Genomic DNA, 25,901 nt, shown 5'->3' with positions numbered 1-25,901 from the left:
GCTGATCAAATGTCAAGATGGAGTTTTGTTACGCATTTATCAGATAAGAAAATGTACAATATGAAAAGCAGTAATATTATTTTTATATCCTACGTGGGTTAAAATGGATAGCACAGCTCCATTTCAACCTTGGGCTAAAGATGGTGTGAAAAATGTTAAATCCGAAAGAGAACTAGTGGATGACGCGAAACTTCATCAAGAAAATGTCAACCATCCAAAACATACGCAAACTGCGTCTTACGATAAAGATAGTATTTCCGCTTCAAACGAAGATCCGGGACCATCAATTGCTACGGATCCTGCTGCCGGGCCCTCCAGGAGCAAAGAGCCCAGAATGGACTCTGAAAAAATAGCTTCCATGCAACAATTTATCGAGAACACCCTCAGGTGATCTAACTTTAACATAACATCATTCTTCATTTTTAGGCGTTGGGCTCAACTATCTAGTGGCCAATGTTTAGTTATCTCAGAAATCATTATTTTAAAAATCATCATAATTATAAACGAAATAAAATAGAAATATTTAAATAGTAGTAATAAACAGAAATTAACTACTTGTAAAAAACAAAAATTAAAATATTTCCATGAGAAAGTAATTTAATATGTTCTTAGACCATCATAATTGCTGTCAGATCTGGAAACACAATTTTTTAAAACAAAAATTTACAATAGTGCTTTCTGACATATTGTAGAATTAAATAGGAAATACTTGTTTACAGATATAGGTATTTTTGAGATAATTGGTTTCTTTTAAAAACTATTATGTTACTAGTGGTTTAGCTCCACCTATGTAGTATTATTAAGTGTAATTAAATTCAATAATTGAGCTAGTTTTAGGTCACACAAATTTACATTTGGAGCTGAATGGTTATTTCATTAATATTTAACATCAAAATGTCAGATGTCATTGTTTATATGCAATTACTAGTTGTTTTTAATAATTAGGCGGATCCATACAGAGCAAGCATATGTGCGAGGCAATTTCCTCGTGCACAAAACGTCCAGTATAGACTTGCCTCGGCTGAGGTGGCACGCACGTCTTCCTCGCCCGAGCGCGCTTCCTCGGCCGTTTTGTGCGCGTGGAAATTGCCTCGCGCGTATTCTCGCTCTGTGTAGATCCACCTATTGAGTTTAATAATACCTTAATGCAGGGATTCCTAATCTTGTATGGACACTTCCTTCACATGTTTTATTTTTTTTGTAATTCTCTTTTGAAAGAAGTAAGCTGTGTCTTGCTGTAGAATTTAGAGCTGCCTTAGTGAGCATACCTGTTCCAACAACACTACAAGTTGTATTCTCTGCCTTAGGCTGGTTGCAGACATCTGGTGTTTTTGCCTGACAATTGTAGCTATTGGTAGTCACATACAAGACTGGACATACTCATGTAACAAGGTCCAGTTTCTGGCGTCTTGCAACAACAATGTCTACAACAGGCCTATGTATTCGGTATAAATTTGTGGACCTGTTGTATACAAATTATCAAAATATCAGTTCATATAAACACATTCTACACTTCTTTCTTTCCCTATGACCTTTAATTTTTGCTACAACCATTCTACCCTTTTGATATTAGTGTGCATGATGAGCACAGATGTCTATTATTATGGATTTAATTACTTGAGTTGAGAGAGAGACTAGGATATCAAAGAATGAGAAAAGTTGTGTACTATTTTGTAACAAAAATAATTCTTTTTGACTATTGTATTCCCATGTTTCATTTTCACAATCATATTAATATAAAATTTCCGTAATATATATTACCAAAATATTTTCATGTAAAATGTTGCAAAGACCATAAGGATTGCAATGTAAAAAACTTATCAGATCTCATGTAGAGCCAAGCTTCTATGTCTACATGCCCAAACTCTACAAGCCCTTCACAAACTTAACTTAGTCAAAATATGTGGGTTGACAAAGGCCAGGGAAAGCCCTTCCTACAAGAAAACAACAAAAAGTAATGAACAAAACATATAAAAATTGTATAAACCAAATTTGAGAATGATCAAACATTATTTAGAGGTTGCTCAAAGTGTAACTATTCTGCAATACTTAAATGTATGAAATGACTTGACCGAAGATTTTTTTTTACCTGGAGGCTTTTTAAGGGTTAATAACATTATTTCCTATTTAGTTACAACTAAATAAAACATAAACTGGTAATTTTTGTTCTTGATGGATTAATGTTTTTTTTTTTTAAATATTGTATGAGATGTCAAATTCTAGAGCAATATTGAGCGACCAGTAGCAAATGATTCAAAATCATGGATTACTATTTCATAATAGAAAAAAGCGGCCAAGTGCGAGTTAGACTCGCCCATGAAGGGTTCCGTACCATTTATGACGTATTAAAAAAACTACTTACTAGATCTCGTTCAAACCAATTTTCGGTGGAAGTTTGCATGGTAATGTATATCATATATTTTTTTTAGATTTTTCATTCTGTTATTTTAGAAGTTACAGGGGGGGGGACATATTTTTTCACTTTGGAAGTGTCTCTCGCGCAAACTATTCAGTTTAGAATAAAATGATATTAGGAACCTAAATATCATTTTTGAAGACTTATCCATAGATGCCCCCCACGTATGGGTTTAATGAAAAAAAAATTTTTTTTAATTTTATGACGTATTAAAAAAAAACTACTTACTAGATCTCGTTCAAACCAATTTTCGGTGGAAGTTTTCATGGTAATGTATATCATATATTTTTTTTAGATTTTTCATTCTGTTATTTTAGAAGTTACAGGGGGGGGGGGGACACAATATATTTCACTTTGGAAGTGTCTCTCGCGCAAACTATTCAGTTTAGAAACAAATGATATTAGAAACCTAAATATCATTTTTGAAGAACTATCCATAGATACCCCACACGTATGGGTTTGATGAAAGATTTTTTTTTTTTAATTTTATGACGTATTAAAAAAAAACCACTTACTAGATCTCGTTCAAACCAATCTTTGGTGGAAGTTTGCATGGCAATGTATATCATATATTTTTTTTAGATTTTTCATTCTGTTATTTTAGAAGTTACGGGGGGAGGGGGGACACATTTTACCACTTTGGAAGTGTCTCTCGCGCAAACTATTCAGTTTAGAAAAAAATAATATTAGAAACCTCAATATCATTAAAGACCTATCCATAGATACCCCACACGTATGGAATTGATGAAAAAAGATTTTTTGAGTTTCAGTTCTAAGTATGGGGAACCCCCAAAATTTATTGTTTTTTTTTTTCTATTTTTGTGTAAAAATCCTAATGCGGTTCATAGAATACATCTACTTACCAAGTTTGAACAGTATAGCTCTTATAGTTTCGGAAAAAAGTGGCGGTGACATAATCGGACAGACAGACGGATATGACGAATCTATAAGGGTTCCGTTTTTTGCCATTTGGCTACGGAACCCTAAAAAGAGAGCCTTGTGTAGATAAGATACAAAATATTTTTTTAATTCAATACAAACAGTAAATAAATTCCTTATGAACAGTGAATACATATTTCACCTTACGCCCATGTGACAGTAGCTTGGCTAGTGAGAGCCTTATGGTTATGTTTTGGCAACATTTCACTTGAAACTGTATGACTTCAGGATACATCTATAAATTAATCATCAGTGAGCGAGACAGTGACGAAATCGGGGTTTTATAGATATTAATAAATGAAAATACTAATAAGAGCTATGAAATTAATCAATCAATCAATCAATCAATCATTTATTTCTGAGAATATGGTACAATGTTGGTTAGTAGAGGGTTTTAGGTCAGCATATTCTGCCGGCATGCATCGGCGTAGAAATATTAATTAAAACTTTAACATCTTTAAAAAGTTCACTATTGACATCATATAAGTAGATTTTTTTTGTACGGTATTTTCCATGTAATGAGGTTTAAAAAATGACTAACTACTCCTACATGAGGTTGGTAGTGCCCTTGCGCTTTGCTTGGCTCGTCTTGGAAATATTGTTTTAATTTGCTGGATTAAGCTAATAATTTAAGAATAATGACTTTATAATGTAAAGAGGAGGAGAGAAATACTTTATATGTTAGAGTAATTACGAATTTTATGGTTGTTTTGCAGCCATGAAGGAAGACAGCGAGTTGCCCAGCTGTTAGAGGAAGTGGAATCTCTGAGTGGTGCAGAGAGGCTCCTCTTGTACTTGCGGCTGCCCACCGGCATACCGCCACATGATCCACTCAAGCAGCCAATAAACCCACTTGGCTCCAGGTGATTCCGCTCACTGTTTCATTTATTCGTAAATATGTAGTTGTAATTTCTTTTTTTAATGTTCTTTAATAAATTCATATGCTAAACCAGTAATGTTATCTCATCAGCCTATCACCACTTCAACATCTTGATTAGGGGTGGTTTCAAGCAAACATGGGGCTTTATAGACAAAGCTTAAAGGACCCCCAACAAGAAGGGCTAAATATTTTGTTAAGATTGTAGGGAACCATTGGATGAGGTAGGGGTAGCTCATGTCCAGTTCTTATGGAGATTATTGAGGAAGATCTACATCTTGCTTCCGTCTGATATGATGATGAAACAGACTTAAACAAAAGAATAATTGTTCTTATTTCACTTTATTCAATCGTCTTAGAAGTGAAGTGAATCTTCTTAATTCTGCTAATTGCCTCGGAAATTACCAATGTTAAATTTAAAACCTCAAGCAAACATCTTTGGGACTTCAGGAGTTAAAAAAAGATTATTTAAAGAAATAGACAGTTAAATAATTAGGGACAGTTGAAAGAACTTAAGTGTAACCAAATATATAAAAAATATATTTTATTTTTGCCTACTTTATTCTATTGTTCCAATTGGCCTCAAGTCTGGGGTACAACCATTAATATATTTGCGTTTACAACGCAGTTTCAGAATACATATTCATTTTATTGTGACAGTTACTCTTGGTTCAAATTTCAAATATTATTTATTGATGTAGGCCTAGCAACAAACACATATAAAAACTTAGTTTAAACAAATATATCATCTTAAGCTAATTATCAGAGTTATTTATTGGTGTAATTTAATTGTTATACAGATTTAATTTAATAACAAGAATTTCACAAAAAGATGGCCAATTCTATAATAATATTGTATAAGTATGCTTCTAGAATATTCATGTGGTCTTGTGTGCTATAATAAGCGTAAAAAGTATATGTACGCTTACATAATTCTTAAATGTATTAATTAACAATTCAGTAATGTTGTTTAGAAATTTATTACAAAATCTCACACAATCAAGCATGAATGATTTTTAGGACCCAAAGGGTCAAACGGGATCCTATTACTGAGACTCCTCTGTCCGTCCGTCTGTCACCAGGCTGTATCTCATGAACCGTGATAGTTAGCCGGTTGAAATTTGTACAGATTATATATTTCTATTGCCGCTATAACAACAAATACTAAAAACAGAAAAAATAAATATTTCTTGCCAATCTCGAGGTTCTCATCCAATTACCGAAGTTAAGCAACGTCGGGCGGGGTCAGTACTTGGATGGGTGACCGTTTCTATAGATAATGGTACGGAACCCTTCCTGTGCAAGTTTTCTATTTTATTTTATGGGTGGAATGAAGGGCACTGCGAGTTTATTTTTATTTTTAGTATCAACACTCGTATTATCGTCTAAGTTTTCCTAAAATAGAGAAATTTTTATGTACATACAGAATATTCTCATAAATGTATTTACAGTGCACTGTAATGTTGTTAATTTTCTAAAACTTATCTCTAAGTGAGTCTCTATGGTTAATTTTACATATTGCTCGGATAGCCCTCTTCTGCAGCACAAAAATGCTATTTGTCTCTGAAGCACGGCCCCATAGTACAATACTATATGACATAATGCTATGAAAGTAACCGAAATAAACTAAACGATCTTTGCTCACATTTGAGGGCCTACCGCGAACCACGTTCGACGTGTTGCCTCTCTGTCGCACTTGTAAATTCGTACATGTGACAGGGAGGCAAAACATCGAACGTGGTTCGCGGTAGGCCCTCTGGTAACTGACGGATTTGGCTCACTGCAAAACTGCAGAACTCAGTTTATTCGAGAGATTAGCAATATGGGGACCCCACGTTTAGAATACCAAGAACCTTGGTAAAGTTATACCAAGAAAAACTATTACCTATCAACTAATTCCAATTCCTCATCCTTCACAATGACACTTGTTTGCACATGCCTTAAGTTACTCGTGAATGTACATTAGTCTTTTTCCCATTTAACAATAAATTATTAACATTAAACCACTTCACTACTTTAGAAATAGCATTGTTCACATCATTGTCAGCTTGTTGCTGTCGTTTGAATTTGAAAATAAGTGAGGTGTCGTCGGCAAATAATACTATATCATGTGGGTCTTTAAATGCAATGGCAAGTTATTTATGCAGATAAGGAACAGGAAAGGTCTCAATATTGATCCCTGTGGTACACCCATAGAGAACAATGACCCCGGTGATCTGAATGACCGGGTAATGGAATACAAAATGTATGTAAAAAAAATGTAATTAATCACCAGTATTCGTGTTTTGGAGTAAACATATTCATGCTAGTTGCTCTCATACATGGTGTTGGATTGTTTCACTACACTTCTTGTGCATACTTGTACATGAGTATGTATTGTATGTACCCCATTTTATAGATGACTAAATAGTCATCAATAACCCGTTATTACAAACAATTACGTTGAATTTTATTTGTATGATGAATCATCGTTTGATGATATATTTCATTACGCCTACGTAAAGACTCGACTTCAAGGCTCGGAACCGGTTTATAAAATATCGGTTTTCTTCCGAACTTATAAGAACGCGAACGTTTTAAAACTTTATTGTAACCTACAAAAACCGGCTTATTCGACGAGTGACGAGACGGCCGGCCGACCTGGTGGTGTGTCACGAAAACATAGACACCGAGATAGGAAGAAAACGGTTTTTATATATTGTTCTAAACCGCTTAATTTGACAAGAAATGTTCTCATAAAAACCGGTTTACAAATAACGGTTTTACGACCGAAACCGAAATTAAAAGTTCTTGCGTCAAGTACATGATAACGGTTTGGAAATTTAACCGGTTTCCAGGCCTTGCTCGACTTGTATGAGAAATGGACTCTATAGAAATAGGACAAACCTCGAAATCTCTAGGAAAATTTTCCATTTGTTCTCTTGTTGTCCCTACAATTATAGTGCCATTTAGTAATACAAATTTATTTAGTTTATTACTAATTTAATGAATAATTTGACAGGGCCGAACTCCAGCAGACTGTAACATGGATACAAACGCATTTGGAAGTAGATCCCGATGTCTCCCTGCCCAAGCAGGATGTGTATGATGAATACATGTAAGTGTTGACCACTCCCATTTACTCCGTAACATTTTAAAGGGGCTACTTTATTTAATAGTACCAAATGATTTGTGTGTTTATCAAAAATATTTGTTCCCGAGTTATGGATGTTTTCTATCTATATATTATGTATATCACCATCGAGTACCCACAACACAACACAAGCCTTAAGGTTACTGACGCATAAGGTCAGTTTGTATGTTGCTATTTATTTATAACTTCTCACAAACTGTCTCAGTTATGTGGTATGTTTAAAAGGAACTTAGTACAGTCAAGAGTAAAACTTGCAATTATTCATTTATTAAAATAGATATACTAAACTACTTTTGATCAAACGATAACATTTCCAAATCATTTGCAAATATATTTGTTATATCATTATGAAACGGGACCTTGTTGGCGTATAAGTCGCGCGTCTTCGCTTTTGTGTTTCAGCGTCATTAGGCAGGTCCACACAAAGTGAGCGAGCGAGCACGTACGTGCGAGGCAATTTCCTCACGCACAAACCGGCCAGTATAGACTTGCCTCGGCCGAGGCGGCGCGTGCGATTTCTTCGCCCGAGCGCGCCGCCTCGGCTGAGGCACGTCTACACTGGTCGGTTTGTGCGTGAGGAAATGCCTCGCGCGTATGCTCGATCTGTGTGGACCCGGCTATTAACAATGACGTAAGCGCCAACGACAACGAGGACCATTTCATAGACAGTCACATTTGATTCACTTAGATACGTCAGACTAGATTAAGGTTTGGTAGTTCTTACGGTGACGCATCGTTAAACAATAAAATCTAAAAATGCGGCACATGCTTGCGTGCTTGCTTCCCAAAACCCGCGCACATCCCGATTCTTCGCGTGTAGTGAATTTGCTGTTGGTCGTATTTGCCTACTGATGCCAAAATTTACAATGCGTCGTCTTCATTTGATTAGGTTAGAGTCGGACCAAGATGACTTGGCATGGCATTTGCAATGACAAAGTGTGGCAATGTCATCATTAATGTCAAATTTCAATGGAAATATGACTTATAATGACACTCCCTCGCTTTGTCCTATAATAATCGGTACAAAGTTAGACGGACTCTAATATAGATGCTACATTAAAAAGCTTCACCAACAAGAAGTTTTTAGTATAATAATATATTTAATAATAATGGCATTACAAGCCTGAATTAGCTGTAAATCGATGGTCTTTATCTGTCATTTTGACTTGTGTATTTGAAGGAAACGGATAAAAAATAATTTAACTAATTCAGGTTCGTATAGTTTTATGAATAAGGGGGTAAAGGGGGGGGGGGGTATCTTTTACTTAAATAACTAATAAACATGTTTTTTTTTTTTATGTTTTCAGAGCGCATTGCATGAGTAGCAACATGAAGCCACTTTCTACAGCTGATTTTGGCAAAGTGATGAAGCAAGTGTATCCGAGTGTGCGACCCAGACGACTAGGAACGCGCGGAAACTCAAGGTAACGTTAAAGACAATTTAGACAACGCTTTTATTGCTGACTGTACTTCATGTCCTTTGCACGTCTATCATCTCCTTAAGACCTTTCTAATGAGCTAAAACTCGAGGAGTCCATTTGACTATATTCCGACTACTATCGCTATCATCGGACCAACTCCATGCTTCCTCATTATTGCGTTGCCATCGAAATTGCGGATGAATAACAAAGGTCATGCCTGGATAAGCTAAGTGAATCTGCCCCCAGCGAGTTTTGGCTTGTATTTTTTTTAATGATATGAGTTTGTCTCGCAATGTGTACTATAATTGATGTCGTTTAATTGCTTTTACTACATGCACAATATATGTGACGGACGTCAAAATCGGCTCGCTAGAAAATAGATATTTTTTTACCAAAATCTATAACATTTGAGTCTGAAACAAACAGTATAAAAAAAATATTTCCAGTACAGACGGACTTCTATTAATGATTAGATTTGTGCCCTTCAACGGCCAAGTATTTAATTTGTGTTTTAGGCATTCCACTGGCATTTATTGATGAGACTGATGAGACATTGGTTGCTTTTTTTAGTTCTTATCGCTCATTATTCACTAGACATTTTGTATTAGACTGATTGTATATAGTGACAAAACAGATAACTGAGCACAGCGAGATGGTCAATTGCTATCCATTCATTATAAGTACCATGTACCATTTTATGTACCATGTATCGTAACGATAATTATACCGTAATAGGATTTGCGTTTTTGTATTATACATGCTTATGCAGTATTCCGATTTCCAAGTTATTTTCTAAATTGTTATGGCATAGGTTCGTCGATTGTATTATGTGTGTAAATGTACCATGTATCGTAACGATAATTATACCGTAATAGGATTTCCGTTTTTGTATTATACATACTTATGCAGTATTCCGATTTACAAGTTATTTTCTAAATTGTTATGGCATAGGTTCGTCGATTGTATTATGTGTGTAAAATCTTACACAAATGCCTGCTTCGAATTCGACTGCCTGTCAAAATGTAGATGGCACTCTACGGCTCCCTACGTTATGCGGTAACTCTGGTTGCCAAAAGTTCACGCTTGACATTTAGTTACCACAAATTATATGGCGTGGCGCTGTCTTTCTCCGCTGTCAAACTTTGCGCATTTTATACAATCAATAATTAATGTTTTCTACAGGTAACTGAATAATGAACGAGGCCGAGGCCGTGCAATCGACGTTACAAATATATTTACAATTTTGCATTTTACTCATTTGTAATATGTATAATAACGCGAAAAATTTTAATGTATATTTGACGTTCAATGTCTGAACAATGACAACTGCTTTAGCTGCCAAATACAAAGCACGATTTTTTCCAAAATGTTATTCCTCTTCTAGTACTAATTACTTTTTGATAAAGGCATACATGCATACAGTTTATTAGAAATATTAAAATGCATATAAATATATTTTTGCTCACTGACAAGGAGTTATTATATGTAGACTAAGGCTGCGTTTTTCAGAACCAATAGAATCACTGCACGCTGAGCGAGGAAAACAAATGAAGCGATTCTATTGGTTTTAAAAATACATCCCTCGCAACACATCTTTGGGTGAAACGCAGCCTAAGGCGCATTCCAAACGGGCTGAAATTATGGCCCGCATTATATTCAGGCACCTGGTTTTCAGTTTTATATTATTTGTGTTTTCTATACACAAAACATTGACCATGGACAATATCTGAATTTATAATAACGACCATTAAAATTCCGGTGGTGTCATTGAGGACGGCCCTTAGTCTGATAAAAATCAGAAAAATAGAAGCACACTGATCTGTAGCTCTTGCGAACTATTATGTTTTAATAGCCCGTATACTAGATATTTTTGAATCAACTGCATGCCGCAAAGCGAATAAAATAAAATTTTATATACTAACATTATCCGTGTGTTGGTTTAAACTTACGTTACTGCGAGCGATCCATTCTCATGCTTGCATTTATAAAATTTTATCATCTCAAAAACTTGCTCAGCGATTCCTTAGTAGTAGTTAATGACTCGTTAATTATATTTGCATATTATTGTCAACTATTGTAAATACATTACAACACAACGCTTACGCTATATCATCCTCTATTATCTATATTAGAATATCTAGGTGCACTTTAAGAGCGAGATTTTCATTTTATGTTATTGATATTAAACTTCCTCTCAGCCTTCAACTTTACAACCTTATTTATTATTTACAAGAAAGTAACTGAATTAAGTCTGTGCAAGAATGCATAAATAAGCTTGGCTTCACTGTATTGTTAGGTTGGTAATACACATAAAATGACATATACATAATTATAATAATATATCATCATCTTCCATCTCATCTCATGGAAGCTTGGGTTCGCTTGGCAACTAATAATATACAGGATGTAACATAAATAGTGGGCATCCGTTTAAAGTCATATGCGATGAGAAAAAAAAATACGCGAAATTTTTTTAGCTTTTGAATGAGAGTTGGCCGGTTTTCTTTAACTTTTTCCTAATCAGAACACGATACCGAATATGCCTTTAAACGGATCCCCCACTATTTTTGTTACATCCTGTATAAATAGAAATATTAAAATAATATAATGTAATTTTTTGATATACTCAGATTCGTAACCCTAGCATAACGTATATATGCTAAAAACAACTGATGCGTTACAAGTAGGTGCCATAAATACTTTATGGTTTGTTACGCGTTTCACTCTCGGAATATTAAACCCATACAAGAGCTATGCTATAATATACCTGTGTTTAATACAAACAAAGACGCTATGCGAATATGTACGCCCATTACAATGGCAAAATATAATATGTACCGCAGAAAGTTTTTTAAGTGATATGCCTTTTGCTTTCTAGTTTTCTTTATTTTATTATTTTGACGATAGTTGGGTCAAAATTCTTTTCGTTGTCTTGTGTCTGACCACTCACGTCACGCTTCTATTTTTGTCTTTTATCAAATAAATAAATAAAACTTCAGTGCTATTGCATGTATTTCTAGCTGTAAATTATAATTCTTTTGAGAAAAATTAAAAACCCAATTTCACCCCATACAAAAAGCTTCACTCCGTCACCTTTTTTGAGGACAAATAAAACAGGACAACGAAAGGCATTTTAACACAATAATAATACAGTACTATTCAATGTAAAGATCGTTGTTATGATTGAAACTTCTAGTTAATGCTTGTTTAAGTCGGTGCACGGTAGACCACATGTTAATAAAAGTTAAAGAGCTGCCAATAATTATTTGTTTAAGTGATGTAACATATGAATTGCAGGTATTGCTATGCTGGCCTTAGAAAAAAGATTAAGTTGGAAGTTCCACAGTTACCAGATTTGGGTGAATCATCGAAGGTATGGTATTTCTGAACAGTTCCCTTATTTGAATACCTTAAGTAAATAGTCTCACCAACTAGCAGCGCGTTGCCGAATTTGCTACCGGAAGTGTGTTATAAGCCTAATAAGGCAAATAGTAAATACTTTAAGTTTTTGCTTAACATCTAATAAATGTTCGAATAAATCTCCTTAAACCAGTCCATTCGATACTCAATCAATCACACACGTCACCAAGAAATCAGATCAAAGAGAGAGAGAGAAACAGATTCCTATACTAGTGACTTTTCGTTGTCCGCGTCACTTCTTACGAGCTAGATCTTTATTACATGTGTGCGTTTCTGGAAAAAAAATATTCTAGTCATACTTTTTTCAGACAAGTTCCCAGTTTCCTTAATAAAGATTTGTCCGATATTGATCCTTTTAATAGGTAATTCGATGTCTCGTCTAAAAATGACAGTTAAACGTAAACTCTTTGTATAAAATTATTCATTTTTCGATGTACAGCTAGAGAATGGAAAATGGTCTTAAGTACTTTTTGTGTAGCAATTTCTATTCAAGGTGGCCTGTTTTATTGTCCGATTATACGAGTACGTTATTCTTATTATACGTTGTTTATTTTTACCTACAGTTTTTGTTAACATTGTGTATACCTAACAATGAACCTCGGGTCTATTTGTAACTTCTCTTTGATTCTGTACATTGTGACAACAAATGTAATATGTTTTTTTACGAATGCTTGTGTTTAAAATATATAATTAAAAAATCTGTTCCAGGGGTTGCGTGATCCATCGAGAGACACCGAGCGGACTGTGCTTGACTGGGCGGAAAGTAAATTAGGTAAGCATTATAAATTTCCAGTGTTAATGTAAGTTTGCCCTTTAAGTGTATAAGCGCCTAGCCACCTAATTGCACAAATATGCTGTTGGGGCGTTGATGGTTTAGGGGCAAATCACCCTGTTCAATATTGGAAACCAGCAAGGCCACCTTGGTCATAAGCTTAAGCAGCAGAAGCACGTAGAAGGGGATCGTAGAAGTCGTTCACCTCTAGTAATGCTCAACATAAGTATTAATCACTAGTTCACGGACCATCCATTGATAAGATAGTATGCTGATCAAACAAATCGACTGTTCTTTGTAAAATGTCAAAAACTATTTGTTACTAACCCTAACTACTAACCCATGTAGTTTATTTTACCCACCTTATTTACCTTTAGACGAAATATAACTATGAATTTTAGGAAAAAAAAATTAAATCGTTTATTGGATCATTGACGTATTCATATTTAGTATCTTTGATTTAGAAAACAAGTTTTAATATTTTTGTACAAGGGACCTAATATTTTAAAAGTGGGCTTTGTTAGGCGCTGGTCCTTACATGGGTCAGGTACCTTACATACTAACTATATACATAGTTACGAGTAGTATAAGATAACGATGGTGACGTCACAGTGAAACTACCTCCTTAATTACTGTGAATCAATGTAATTTATGTATAGTTCGAAGGAATGTATTCTCTCAAGTAGGCCTAATGATAGCACTTTCAATAAATCAATATACATGTAACAACAACAAAAAAACTCAATTAGAAACAACCCTATTGTAGTCAGCAGCAGAAGTAGCTAAGCGGGTGAAGTTTTCAAAATAACCTTCACGCGCTACAAGTATTTCCATCATGAAATGATTGTGCGCGATATCTTCGTACTCGTACGCGCTCTGGCCGCCGGGGCCCGGTGGGTTGGTCAACAACATCTTTTCGTAACTCATGAGGCCTGGAGGCTCCTTGGTAAATTCGATTTTTTTTTCAATTTTGGCCACCGTAGCCTAAACAAGCAACGCTAAGCGGTTTTCGTAGTCTATGGATGTTGATATATTAAGAATGGCACATGTGCGTTTATGACTTATGAAGTAATTGTTTCTACTATACAACCTAAAATAAATAAATAATTTGAGCTATCGTTTTGTTTCGTCTTCTTGACCGCGGCGAGCTGTAATTGGTCAGGCTCATTATAGTTGACTAAACTGTTTCGAAATGAATATTATAGTTGGATTGGGAGCCTATACATGAAAAGTACCCAATTACAGTTTGGTGAAATTTTAATTCTAGCATGACAATCGACGAGTAGAAAATAGTACTTTATTAAGTTCTCGTCGCGAACGTATTGATGTCTTCATCCTGTACAAAGTTATAAATAACGTCATCGACGCCCCTTCGTTAATACACTCGCTTTCGTTTAGAGTACCCGGGCGTTGTGAGCGAGCTTGTAGAAAAACACCCTCATTCATATCCTCCGTCCGTAGTAGTCGTACTTCATATGCATACTAGTAAAACGCTTTCATTCGGAGAGCGTGCAGGCTCTATGACAAAATAAGTTCATTTTTGGTACAAGCTTTTATCGCTGTACTTTTTTTTTTCAAAGGCAACTAATACTCACCAAGACAATTCTAAAAACCACAAACACAATTAGGTTGCGTTGTTTTATCACAGAGTTCCTATGGTTACCTCCTGTCTCCATCATCAGATCAGCTTGATGGTACCATAATATTGCATTGTCACCCGACTTACATATGTATGCAAATATTCAGCTTCATCGGAAACCGGGAAATGGGTCAAATTTAACTTGCAATATTTGTCCCATACATACTAACAGGGCAAGTTAAATAAAAGCTTGTAAAAATTCAAAATGTACATATTATACATGAAAACACTATTTAAATTCAAACGATTATCTTTAAAATGTATTCTACAGCCATAATATTGTTATAATAAAACTGCAAGTTTTCTGTTTATTAATACACCGTTTATGTTATTAACGATTTATATCAATAAATCATATACTTTCATTTTTGATTTCTTAGGTTTACATAATTTAATTAAGGAATCTGTAAATCTACAATATTAGTAATTACTATTGTCTTATGTAACAACACGAGCCTGTTTGTTTGTAAATAAATAAAAAGAAAAAAACTTCACCCGCTCTTTATTTTTACTATAGAGATGGGTTCGGTTAATTGTGAACTCCTCGCTCGCTTTGCATTTCTGCTGTTGGTTGCGTCAGGTGACAAGAAAAACTCACTAATTACTAAATAATAATTAAACAAAAATCAACCTTATTGAAGTAGTAATATGGTTCATTATGGCTATGAATTTAAGTGGTAATTAGTGAGTTTTGCTTTTAACCTGACGGGTTGTACATAACATAACTTTGTGAGTTTTGCTCGAACAGGCATAAAGTTGTCGAGCATGTTGGAGCTGTCTCGGCATGTGGCGTCGGCGGGAGCGTCACGTGTGCCAGCGCCGCCCAGCCACACCCCACCGCCCCTCGCCCCGTCGCACGGTATGTCACTACATTAACCCTACATAGCACCGTGAACGTTGCTCCGAAAGGCATGTTGTCCAGCATGTTGGACCTGTCGTGCAACGTGGCGTCGGCGGGAGCCACACCCCGTCGCCCCTGGCCCCATCACCACAATAGCTCTACATAGCACCGTGTACGTTACTCGGACAGGCATGTTGTCCAGCATGTTGGACCTGTCGTGCAACGTGGCGTCGGCGGGAGCCACACCCCGTCGCCCCTGGCCCCATCACCACAATAGCTCTACATAGCACCGTGTACGTTACTCGGACAGGCATGTTGTCCAGCATGTTGGACCTGTCGTGCAACGTGGCGTCGGCGGGAGCCACACCCCGTCGCCCCTGGCCCCGTCACCACAATAGCTCTACATAGCACCGTGTACGTTACTCGGACAGGCATGTTGTCCAGCATGTTGGAACTGTCGTGGAACGTAGTGTCGGAGGAAGTCACTCGCCGCCGCCCCTCGCCCCGTCGCACGGTACGTCACAACTACCTACCCAAGCTATGTTACTGAACCGCCTACAAGATTTCGAAGGAGCAGGTTCTCAATTCGTCGTGATCCTTGTTTTGTTTTACTAAATTAGGTAAATAAATTTTAAATAGATGCCGTGATTAATTTACTATTCTGTGGTATATAAATGATGGACAGGCTGAAATTTGAAGATAGTACAATCGGCGAAATAAACTTGTATTGAAATAAACATTTTGGTATACCTAGACTTCTTGCAAATCTCCATTTTTTTCCAGTGCCAGGATCTTCGGAGGACTCAACGAACAGACAATTGATGAAACAACTAAAACGGAAACTGCAGGTTAGCATTCTTTATTTTTTTTACTATTACGAGATACATATCACAAGTAGGTACTCGTAGCAGAACTCTTCTGCATTGGGGCTCGTATATTGACGCAAATGTTATTATGGATCGCGAGCTAGCGACTTATAAAACATGAAACCTCATAAAAGCTAGCTACCATTCCGGTGGTGGAATGGGGAACGATAGCTTCCCAAACTTGTAGAAAAATAGATGTTTTCAATAAATTCAATTTATGCTAACTATGGCAATATTTTAGCCAAATACTGTTGTGAGTTTTGATTGATTAAGAATATTTTCCAACAAAAGGGCTCCTTAAAAATGAGGTTCTTATTATCATTTTCAGATATTTAAAATGTTTCATGCATGTACTCGTAAATCCTGTACAAATCACTCACTATTTTAAATTACTGTCAATAACTCAGTGGGTAAAGCAGACATAAAAAAAAAACTGGGCCAAAATACTTTTTAATTCTTAATAGAAATTGTGTAAAAAAATTTTTTACGATGGACAAAAAAGTTAATAAAAGATAACATTTCATTACTTTTTTATATTCATCCAGAATATTTATAATGTTTTATATAATAGTATATCTCGCTGCAGCGCTGTTTTCAGGATAACTATATTATTTATGCCCACATTAAAAAAAAAATGGTTCTCCCAACAACTGCGTTACTTTACTAAAACCTTATATTTTATTTGAAAAAATAAATGCAGGAAGAGCATTGGTTATTGGTAAACAACAAGAAACTTTGGAGTCCATGTAGTTATTTTGAATAAATGTTACTGTATTGTATTACATTTTATAATAATTAAGCTATTACATATTTGGGGCATAATGGTGACGCAGTGGTAATAATAACAGAGTTACCTACAGTATAACAGTTGACGTAAGGTAAAATAAATTTATTATATGTTATGTATTATATGTAAGAATTGTATTAAATTTTAAAGTAAGTGTAATTTTCTCATAAGTTACCTACAGATTTTCGTTAAAAATTGATTTCAATTTGAAGAGGAACAAATTACTAGGCATTAAAAAGAATTTTGGCTTAATTACAGTTAGGTGCAAATCTGTCCCAATAGTAGCATCTTATGATGTGGAGAAATTGATTTCGATCAAAGGAAAATGTACATGTTTAACACATAACAGTACTTCTTGAAAGTCGCTGCAAATCCGCCTAACAAATAATATACTTGACATTTACCGGTTTTTTGTAATTTGGGGTCGAAACCTAGAAAATTCGTTATTTTAATTTTATCCATTTTTTTCAGTTTCTCCTATTATAGCAACTCTAAATAAGGAACCTAACAAAATTAAAAAATCCAGTCTCTACAAATTTATCACGGAATTGTTTGAATGGGGCATATTTATGAATTATGAAGTTACCTTTTGGTGACATATAGTTCAGAGCAAAAGTGTACCAATGTAAATAGTCATAGGAAATGGTTGTTAGGTCAATGTTACAGTGGACTGTTACTCTGTAATAACTACAACACTATGTTCCAGATTCAAACAGTTATAACGTCATTTTATAGAGGCTGAATCCTCTAATAGAGTTGCCTCTATCAGAGGATTCAGCCTCTAAAGTAACTAAAACTATTGGAAAAATAATAATGTTATATTTTCAAGTTTCTGATCATAAATTAGAAAAAAAGGACCAATGCCAAGTGTATCATTTGTTAGGCGGATGTGTAACTAATTTCAGGGAATATATATTTATGTATAATAGTCGTGTACCCTTGATCGATATCAACTTCTCCACATTCTACTAAGATGCTACTACTATTGGGACAGTTTTGCACCTAACTGTATTAACTGTATCCAGTTTCTACATCAGTTCTACATCATTCAGTTCTGGAATAACTAGGGCGCTACTAGCACATATTCAGGGCCTACCGCGAAATACGAAAAACCTGCCGTTCTATCACTCTTGCACATTCGAGAGAAAAAGAAGCAGATAATGAAATTTCGGTTTTCGCGTTTCTCGGTAGACTCTCTTTAAACAAACCTCCTTGATGCATCAAAGTTATAGGGAAAACTTAACAAAAAAACTGTTTAAGGCATAGTATGTATTAGTTGAGTTGTGGTTAACAATATGAGCTAGTGCTGCGCTCTGGCAGCAGAACATTGCAGTAACACCCCCTTATTCACGAGTTATCGCCCGGGGGAAAATAATTTGTCTGTAGTTGAAACTTGTTTGTACCTGACTCGAGGTCGTTACTTATAACATAACGTTTACGCCTACGCCTTACTACGTTTCTGAAAGGCTTTAAAGCAGCATCTGTTCGAAAATAATTTATGAGAGACAGTGTAGTTACGTACGTAAACGGTTGCATTTTCATTTGTAGACGCAAGGTACACCAGGTCGACCGAAGAAGAACAAAGGTGTGGAATTATCCAGCGAGTCGCCACCGTCCACATCGTACACGGCGCACGGCGCGCGCGGCGGGCACGCGCCTCCCGTGCACACCGCGCACGCTGCCGTTAAGCACGAAAGCGAGCCCGCCGCCGAGCCCCCCTATCACTATCAGCCCGCCTACATGTACGAGGCGCGCCCGCCTTCCTTCCCGCCGTACGCCGCCCCGCCGCGCGCGCACCCGCCGCCCGCGCCCCACCCCGCCATTCCCGGCCACGACTACCGGCCCGACGCCTACGTGTTCGAGCCACCCTACGCCCCGCGCGACCTCACTCTACCGGCGGACGCGACTCACAACCTCCCAATCAACCTCAGCAGCGACGCTTCTCTCGACTTGTCCACTGAGCGCACGGAGTGGCAGCGCCGACGGCCGCCCGAGCCGCCGCCGGCGCCCGTGCGTCTTCACCTGCCGGGCAAAAAGCTGATACTGGAGACATACCAGAGTGAGACGCGGGCGGGTTCGCCTCGGCCTTCGCCGGCCGACAGTCGAGCGCCGCCCGCGGGGCCTCCCGCGCACGCTCCGGAGGATTCTCCCAGGACCGAATACCTGCCGAAGAAAATGCGAGCCGCCGAGATTCTGGGCGGTAAGCTAGGTGCCGCGCGGCAGGCGCTTGCCGCCTCCACCTCCGCTTCCGGGACCGGAGCGGAATCGTCAAGTCGTTCAGAGGTTGCTTTTTTAGAGGATCCAAAAAACGTATCGAGCCGGTCCAAAAGCACCGCCGCGGCGCTGGCCCGGGAGCAACAGGAGGCGGCGAGTCCGACACGGTCGGTGAAGGCTCCGACGCCTAAGTGTGAGCGCAGCAAAATACGGAAACCTGCACTAGAACGGATCATCAGAACGAAAAGGACCTCTACGGACGGGACCGATTCACCAGAGCGGTCGGCCACTCCTGACTCCTGCTGCGGCTTGGACGGGATAAACATCAAGACGGGCATGATATGTGAAGAGAAACACTCTGAAATACTGAACAGAGAACGCGTGATCAGCATTTGCAACATCGACAAGCACGCGCTGGACGACTACCTAAACGAGGGCAATAGCCAGGAGCATGAGGAGGAGCTGCTGCAGTACTTCCACCAGCGCGACGGCGAGCCGCCCCCGCCCCCGCCGCCGCCCGCGCCCTCTTGTGCTGATGCTGCTGCTTTTTTAGACACAGGCCTGGACCCGCAAGACGATCATAGTCAAGGTAAAAATGAAAAAATATCTCAGCTGCGGGAGTTACTTGCGAAAAATCTAAAGAACCAAAGCGGGTCCAGTTCTCAGAACCTTCCATCGAATAAGGAAATTCAGCTGCCTCGAGAAAACGTACGCGATCCCGTCGTTAACGTTGCTAAGTCCGTAGTCACGGAAGGGGCTTTCAAACCAGTCATAAATACTGGTATTGTGACCATGAACGGATCGACTTCGACCGCCGAATCGAACAGTCGCAAACATTGTGCAACGATCACTAACGGTAACGGAACCGCTATGCCCTACACAAATCCTGGCGGTCCAGGTCAGGTATCGACGGCGGCGGGAAATCATCTCTACAACGGAAACAGTCATAATGTACCTCAAAGTCCAACTACAAGGACGCAGCAGTATGACTTCGTTCCCATCTCGGACGGCTGCCACTCTCCCGGAAATTTTCATACTAAATCTCCGGTCGGGTTCGTCCAGAGAGGGCACAGCCCGTCAAAGATGAGCAAGCCCGCGATGATGGGCGGGTCGCTGCAGACTTCGCCTATCTCACACAGCACGGCCGCCAGCCCCTTCGTTAGTCCGCGCAACACGCCGGTGCCGCGCTCCCGACTCTGTCCCCGACCCATACCCAAGCTCAACGGGAGGAAGAGAAGAAACCCGTTATCGTTGGGCGTCGGAGATTCCAAGCCGTTTGCTATTCCGAACGATCAAAAGTTTTTTCCTAAAACATCCTTATGCGGGCCTAACGTCAAATATTGTCAGCCCATGTCGGCGCCTCCTTCGCCCAACATATTGACATCACAATATAAGAGCCACATGTTCCAGTGTAACGCGAGCGTGTCGAACGGCTCCAGCAATCTACATTTAAATTTTCTTCCGAATGTACAGTTTCGAGACGGTATAAATGGAGACATGGCTCAGCCTCTGTCGGCGGACCCTCTGTCGAGCGAGGTGAGTCAATTCTTCCAGGAGTCACTGGGGAGTTACCGAGCGGACCCGGAGGCATGCTTCCGCTCCCAGTCGGTGCCGCTGAAGCCGGGCGTGGGCGGTCCGCTCGCATCCTATATACACACGCCCGTTGGTTCCGTGCCGCCCACTCCAGTGCCCAATGAGTTCTGCGACTTTGGCTCTCTAGCCGATACTTGCGACATATCTAAAGCAGGTCTCAATCCGGAGACGCTGGATAAAATATATGACGCCATAGACAGTAGTAACAATGTACTTAATTCGACAGCCGCTCAAAACCTTCTAAGTTCCGCTAATCCTTTGAGCAACGGTTGCGACCCGTTGCCGGAGCAGCAGATTCTGTCGGACGAACAGTTGAACTCGCTCATCCCCGGCGACGGGGAACTACTCAACCAGTCTCCCGGCCAATTAGCTAACCATTTTAACCATTCTTACCCGGAAGACACCTCGGCTTCAACTGACAACGTCGAGGATTTTTTGAAACGGGCGCACAGCATCGAATTCGACTTGTCAGAGTTGGTAACGGACAAAAATAAATACTATACATCACGTTCAGTTCCGAGTACTCCGTTACCTTTCAAACGAGCGGCGCCAAATTTGCAAATAGATTCACGTCGCCCTCGCGAATTGTTCGGGCCGAGCGACTACTCCGCCGCGTCAAATGGGATTTCTTCCAAGTCGGTGCCGTCGACGCCGCAGCTAGCGGAGGACCGCAGCGTGTTCAGCTACAGCAACCGCGACTTCCTCATCAACGGCAACTCGGTGGAGGTGTGCGGCGCGCTGGGCGGCGCGAGCGCGGGCAGCGGCACACTGGAGGGCGAGGCGCTGGGCTCGCCGCTGCACGAGATGGACATGTTGGAGCCGCTCACGCCCGCCGCCGAGCTGCTGGCCGACCTGGACAAGATCGACGGCCCGCCCTACGTCGACCTCTAGTCACCCCTCACCGCCGCGCAGGATGTATATAAATCTAGGCCCGCTTTATATTTGTACAAATATTGAAGAGTTGCGTATCTCTAATGTGTACAATGACCTCGTATGCCTTCAGTGAAGGTTAACTGCTAATAAGTTTTATAATCGATGGATCGCACGGTACGCTCCCAAAACATTGAGTCAATAAATTTACAGTGAGATTGTGATAAACAAGCATTAGTTGTTAACCGAACTATCTGTGTTGACACTAATCTAATTGATACCCATAGCCCGCCTTTGATTCTGTGAAAATATTTTGTAACATTTCACACACGTGCTGGTCGATTTTAAAAAGACAAGTCGATCCCTATTATACCGCGTGTATTATAATTATAACAAACTAATGTACAGCTACTACTTACAGTAGTAGTAGCTGCTACTTAAACATATATTTAAATGATTGTTTTACAGAGGCACTCTTTAATTATTGAGTAAATGCTGACTACAAAACATTTTAAGGTGCCCCGAGGGTGTCACAAATGTATGTATACATTGTGTACCGGTGACGATATAGAAATAAAATTGCTCTCTCCCGTTGAATAAAAAACACAGTTGTCCTCTCGTAAAGTAACCTGAAGATTTTAAAAATATCGGTTACTTTACCGTCATACCTTCCACACGCTCACGTCATCACAAATGCTCGATTTAAATAACAAACAACGAAATATGTACTTTGTAGAGTAACAAAACGCGTTCGACGACCAAATTCACGTTTGCTGTACTTCGTTTGTTTAATTAGCAAGTATCTACACAGACCAATGCGTGCTGAGCACGCTTAGGAAATTATAACCAATTGGTTTATTGATACTATGAATAGTATATAGTTTATAAAAAATGAATTTATTGTAAGTTAGCACAAAGATTTAATATATTTTATTATCACATAGGAATTTTACTTGATATACTAAATACGTATACCTACATACAATTAACTGCATGAAATGCAGAAAAAAAAAAATATTCTGCCATTATGGCTGCCGTGAGCTTAAAAAGTGACCAATATTATGCATTAGTTGCTGGTAAATGCCGGCCAGACATTTTGTTTTGAGTCGTGTTTTTGGTGCAATATGTGGTAGGTATGAGTTGCGAAAAGGGTAATACGAATTACTAAATACTGTACGGTCAGCATCAAAAGTAGCGTATCAGACCAAAACTATATTACATTATCTAATAGCTTAGCAAATACTTTTGAGCGGAAACTGTAGAAATATATCACTATTTGGAAAATCATTCGAGGATGGAAGATACTTTTGGCACGTTGATTCATCCGCTACTATTGATGCTAACTGTACAGCTATACAGTCGCGTAGTAGGTGTAGATTATGACATTGATGACATGCATTGAATTGCAATACATACTTATTGGCAAGATGTAAGTTTCATTAGCATCTGTATATTTGTTCTGGCCGGCTTGAAGTTTGTGTTCTATAACAATGAATGTATGTTATGCGGCCTATTTATACATAGTACATGTTTTGTGTGGGTGCTACGAATTTCTTTGTATTAGGCACACATGCAAGATATCTAACATTGTAACAAATAAATGCCCTCATCTGTGCCTGATATAACGGTATAAAATATGTACTTTTTGATAGCTTTGTCGTTTGTTAAATAAAACTTAGTACAAAATATGACACACTGATTCGACAGGGATGTATAATGTAAGTGAAACCGAAGACTGTTTAAAGCTTGTAGATATTTTGAACACGAAGTAATTAACTTTGGCTACCGTTGTCTCGAGGAGGAGCCCGTGACGGACAACCTCAGTGATCAGTGTTATTATTCCAATTTGGTATAAATCTTACCAAATTCAGCTAGTACCTAATGTTTAAGCTAAGATGTATATTTTATTAAGTAACATTTAGGTATTATGTTATCATTATCCTCAACATTGTTGAACATTTTAACATAAGACAAACTAAGAGTTGTCATGTAAATATGAGTGTTTAAACGTTCATCGTCATTATTGTTATAATATGGGAAATTCACACACATCCAAAGCTGTAGGAATATCCATCATACGCCTAATTCTTTTATAATAGGTTCTGAAACCCATCCTCTTTTCGTGATTAAGTATGATCCCATTGTAAGTGGTTGGTGGGCTGTAGAAAACAACCCTTCACTTGTTTGTAATCAAAACCGTCCTATTTGACCACACTCTAAATTAGTCTTGTAGTACATAGTGTACAGGCCAGTCGAGACGGGATGAAGATCCACCGATTCGATCAAAAAAGAAATTGGCGCCAATCTCCAACTTAATCACCAATTTAAGATTTATGGTGATATTTGAGCGCTCTAAATTAAAAAAAAATGCCCCTAAACGCGAATACTAGCACTACAATTTGGTATTCTTGCGTCTGCACTCCGCACCTCCATTTATTTTATCGGTAGTATCAGTCATAATCGGCTAGCCAAAGTGGAGTTTGCGTCCGCACCACCTGATTTGATCAGACAACTAATCAGGTCAGCGACAAATTATTCCCGTCTGGACTGGCCTTACTATATATTTTTGTACGTCGCACAGAAAATCACAAGCAATCATGTTACAAAGTATTCATTAATTCTATTTCACAATATATATAAAATTCATGTACGCATTTTTGAGTACAAATTTGAATGACCAGAATTCATCTTCATTATGGATGTTAATAATTAGGAGTGCATTGCATACCTAAGTGTGATGTGTCTATTTGTTGTACACCATAGTTTTACATTTAAACATGTTTAATAAGTTTAAAGCATAATGTTTATCAATATTCTTCCTAGGATTGTGCAGTGTTTATTGTTTTAGTATCATACATGAGGATTTTATACTATTTATTGTTTTTAATTGAAAATGTTTAGTTTGGCCTAGCCTGTGTCAACATGTTTTTTAATAAATACTTACACGTATTTTTAATGATTATTTTAAAACGATGACATCTCACATTGTATTTTGAGTACCTAAGTAATAATTAATGTACCAACATAATGTAAGACACTGATTTAAAATTTAACGATTATTACACATTATTAACTAACACAAACGGGACTTAGCGTATTAAGTTTTAAATAAAATAAAATAAAACTTAATACGCGATTAAGTCCCGTTTGTGTTAGTTAATAATAATGGTAAGACCTTTAAAACGAAAAGATGACTATTTGATGTGCGAGCGAGATGGATATACGTCTATAGTGCTGTCTCGCTCGCACGCCGTCGCACATCACGGTATGCGAGACTTCTCGCTAGCAGGGTGTACATGAATGTACATTCATCTGTTCTATTCACATAAGATCTACATACATTCATGAGGCGCGAGCAGAGCAGGACCAACATAAAAGTTAGTAGGTCGTGTAATTGAAATAACAAAACCTTTTTCCCGTTTTTTATCGTTTTGTTAAGTAAAGATTTAATTCTCTACAATCATGATCGATCACCCACCTAATTTAGATAAAACTGTTTAACCGTTATGCGAGCTTTATGAAAAAGGAAATTTTCAATTGTTACACTCGAGTGAGATACGATTTTTTCAAAAGTAACCAGACTCTACATTTAATTGTACACTTTTCACGGGGTACGAAACAATAGCTTATCAACTTATTAATATCATAGATGTAGGGTTGATCCTGCTCGCGTCCTTAGAGTGGCCCTACACTGAATTCACATATTTTATAAATTAATTTGTGTTCCAATGAATTTGTGAGATATAATCAGATTCCATAAATGCCGTCCCGCCGCGATGTAGACGGGTTGGCCGTACATACCTTACATTATATCTACAAGGTTCAGTCGTATGATGGAGATTTTGTTTTTAGAATAAAAGATGATTATGTAAATCTGAAATTAACATTATTTTATAGATGTATTGGTAGGCACTGTTTATTTCTATGTACTCTTATTATGTTGTTCTGTTAGTTATTGTTTTTATTTATAAGATAACAAGTGTTAGTATAATTATTCAATTATAATTAAATGTTAAATTTAAGTGAAGATATCCATGTTGTTAATTAGTCTTTATGGATGTTGACTTACACCATTTGCTATGCAGTGATAATAAATGATATGATAGTATTTAT

General features: G+C 38.0%; 1 protein-coding gene across 1 annotated transcript; it reads left to right on the top strand.

The window, feature by feature from the left end:
* Positions 1-25,901, top strand: LOC133521290 (uncharacterized). Its single transcript, XM_061856168.1, has 9 exons — positions 1-387; positions 4,072-4,218; positions 7,234-7,329; positions 8,673-8,789; positions 12,084-12,159; positions 12,915-12,978; positions 15,366-15,476; positions 16,242-16,306; positions 18,660-25,901. Exons 1-9 carry the CDS (start codon positions 104-106, stop codon positions 21,807-21,809), a joined length of 4,110 nt encoding a protein of 1,369 aa, XP_061712152.1. The 5' UTR covers positions 1-103; the 3' UTR covers positions 21,810-25,901.

This window comes from Cydia pomonella, chromosome 1 (genome assembly GCF_033807575.1).
Source record: "Cydia pomonella isolate Wapato2018A chromosome 1, ilCydPomo1, whole genome shotgun sequence".
Lineage (NCBI taxonomy): Eukaryota > Metazoa > Arthropoda > Insecta > Lepidoptera > Tortricidae > Cydia > Cydia pomonella.
Note: the sequence above shows the minus strand (reverse complement) of the source record. Positions and strands in the feature narration are given on the sequence as shown.

Coding starts and splice junctions, on each gene's coding strand:
- LOC133521290 (XM_061856168.1), top strand. CDS start 104: ATGGATAGCACAGCTCCATTTCAACCTTGGGCTAAAGATGGTGTGAAA. Junction 4,219..7,233: donor ATAAACCCACTTGGCTCCAG/GTGATTCCGCTC, acceptor ATAATTTGACAG/GGCCGAACTCCAGCAGACTG. Junction 7,330..8,672: donor GATGTGTATGATGAATACAT/GTAAGTGTTGAC, acceptor TTATGTTTTCAG/AGCGCATTGCATGAGTAGCA.